Source organism: Plasmopara halstedii (genome assembly GCF_900000015.1).
Source record: "Plasmopara halstedii genome assembly, contig: Scaffold_2386, whole genome shotgun sequence".
Taxonomy (NCBI): domain Eukaryota; phylum Oomycota; class Peronosporomycetes; order Peronosporales; family Peronosporaceae; genus Plasmopara; species Plasmopara halstedii.
This window is the reverse complement of record NW_020189293.1, coordinates 1,791,008-1,793,734: the sequence shown is the minus strand read 5'-3', so window position 1 is coordinate 1,793,734 and position 2,727 is coordinate 1,791,008. Positions and strand designations below refer to the sequence as shown.

General features: G+C 45.5%; 1 protein-coding gene across 1 annotated transcript; it reads right to left on the bottom strand.

The window, feature by feature from the left end:
- Window positions 1-1,426: 1,426 nt before the first annotated feature.
- Window positions 1,427-1,929, bottom strand: PHALS_03835 (uncharacterized protein; the record flags this gene model as incomplete). Its single annotated transcript, XM_024718126.1, has 2 exons — window positions 1,427-1,558; window positions 1,636-1,929. 2 exons carry the CDS (start codon window positions 1,927-1,929, stop codon window positions 1,427-1,429), a joined length of 426 nt encoding a protein of 141 aa, XP_024583555.1.
- Window positions 1,930-2,727: the final 798 nt, after the last annotated feature.

Below are 2,727 nucleotides of genomic sequence, written 5' to 3'. Positions count from 1 at the left end.
CCTTGGTTCAGGTTTTTGTAGTTGGAGGTAGCGAATTGCCATCCGCTGCAATCGTACTGGCTCTTGCATAGACGTTAGGTCGGTTACCTTAGCTTATTTTCCTTTTAAGCAAATAGCTACAGCTGTCTTGCTGCAAGTTGAGATTACAGACTAATGTATACGTCTTACCCTCCTATAAGTACTAAAATCTACCAATTTTATTGCGTGACGACGTACCCCACAGAGTTTTGTTGTGAAGGATCGTTACTCTCATGCTGAACCTAGATGTTGACCATTGTACTTCATCGCGTAGCTTGTTCAACGTGCTTCATCAAAATACGAGTCCCAGTACTTCGTCTTTGCTCAAGATTCGACTCACCATCGTTTAATGTATACCTAAATCAATGCGGGATAGGTACCTAATCACATCAAATTTATGCGTTTTTTTGTGTGATATCCCATATAAATGCGGAAATCGTAAAACTGCAATATAGTGAGCAAGATAGGCGTGAATACACCAATGAGGATTGAGCGTGGGCGGAGTGCTAAAAGAACATTCGGAGTCCGCTGCAGCTATGGCACGGCTGGAGACTATGCGAGCGACTACCGTGCACGCGAGTGCGCACAAAGTACACACCATGCGCAGTCAAACGTTTTGTTTAGTGTGGTGGAAGGATTCGCAGCTACGGCGTGTTTCATAGACAGTGTTGTCTCAACGCACACCTATAAGTACAGCAAAGCAGTCGTGGAATCACAGAAACGAAGATGCCTCGTAACATCTCTAGCGGCAAAAGTGGCGCAAAGGCAAATATTCACCCAGACACGAAAATTAACGAACGGCACACTTGACCAAAAACTAGTTTTTACTCACAGCTTCGGCGACACGTCAAACGATAAGTGGGCCTTTAAAGTTGAAAGGGGTATAAATAGCATCTATTGAGCCGGGTTTAGGCCCTCATTCCGAGTTCGCAAGGGAGTTTAAAGCTTCGCTTCAATTATATCTTCTGGTATCGCTGTCGTTACGATCCGACCAGCTTCTATTGATATCTTCTCGGGTAAGAGTCAGAATTATGCAATACAAAGACGCCACCAGCAAGCAGAACCCAGGCTTGTTGTTTCAACTTGGCCGGTAACTGTACCTGCACGCTCACGGGTATAATAAAGCGTATTCACAGCTTGAAGTGACGGTGAAGTCCCGTGTCAGCCTCGACATTGATATCGCGGTTCATATTTCGTTGAGGCAAGGGTTAGGCGCTCTGTACATGTACGCATTACGCTGTTGTCTTCTAGACTTTTTTTGGAGTTCAGAATGACCCATGGTGAATTGCAATGATGAGTACTAGAAAGGAGACCTATAAGATAGTTTCCAAAATAAGCTACTATGAAGCGTAAAATTGACCAGCAATAAGTCCGTTGCATTGTTCCAAAAATTAGTTGCACACTAGGGCTATTGTGTCTTGGACCTACGCGGTCGCCCTAGAAGGCAACGCAGCCACAACAATTCTTCAGCTGCAGCGTGCAGCACAACGCTATCAGCCTCAGTGGGTGAAGCGGTAGCATCCGTTGGTCTCTTGATCGTCTGTGCGAAAGCTCTTTCTTAAAACATAGTCATGGTATATAGATATCCGAAGCCCAGCTTACATCAGCGCATCTTACGAGATCATTCGCACCTCCACCGTACTTTATTGCTGCATCTTGAATCAAAACAAGATACAACTGTACCCGACGCGCATCCAACAATGTTGCATCGAAGGGTGCTTTGTAAAAGATGAACCATCCCTCCGCCGCACGCGCAACATCTGATGTCGTACATACGGCAGCGTACATCAATGGCCCAACCAGCGGTCGACATGGATGCTGGGTCATGGTTGTGTCAGTGATGAGAAGTATGTTTGGGTCGTCTTGGCTTGCAGTCGCACGACTGGACACGAACGACGATCTTGCGAGCATTACGGCGTTCATTCAGCTTCAAGGTACATACAGCAGGTGGCAACGTACCTCGATACTCACCCATTACGTAGATCATCAATCTCTTTAATTAAAATTTCGCACAACGCCGTCTTACGTTGGATCAATCACAAAGAAATCGTCTAGATAAGCTAAAAAGACTATTCGATGCGGTCTTTAGAAGATGCTCCGTGGGGCTTATTCGTGCCATTTAACATGCCCGCTATGAACTAAGTACCACACACAAGCGGTCTGTTTGATTCATGAAGAGACTACTGTAGCATTTATCTCCATGACCATCTGACTGCATCACCCATGTGGCGGTAAAAGTGAGGTTGACATCAAATGGCTGGATTCATGATCCAGCGATGCCGCTACTGAAGCATGCATCGAATTGTCTTCAAGCAGGCGGCTGATTTCAATTATCTCTTGGCCGCGACCACTGCGTAAACTCTTGCATAACTAGTCGGGTCTGACAACGATAAGCATTACATCTACATTGCGTCTCAAGTTGATCTAATTAAATAGTAGCCTCTTAAGGATTATATTCCTGTTGGCAGTCGCACTAGAATTCATTCTAAGTTGTTGAGCGCTCATCTAGTGAATTCAAGCGTAGGACCTGTGTCTTTTCATCAGTCACTTTAGCAAATCCCAAACAGCACTAAGTGGGTCGCTCCAATGCCGTCCAGCTGGAACGGCCACTGAAATATATCCTCATAGCGTGTAACGGGGTTACAAATACCCTGGTAAAAGATGTGTGTGTCTTACCAGATGGGCATGGTGTGACCACACCCAAACAAA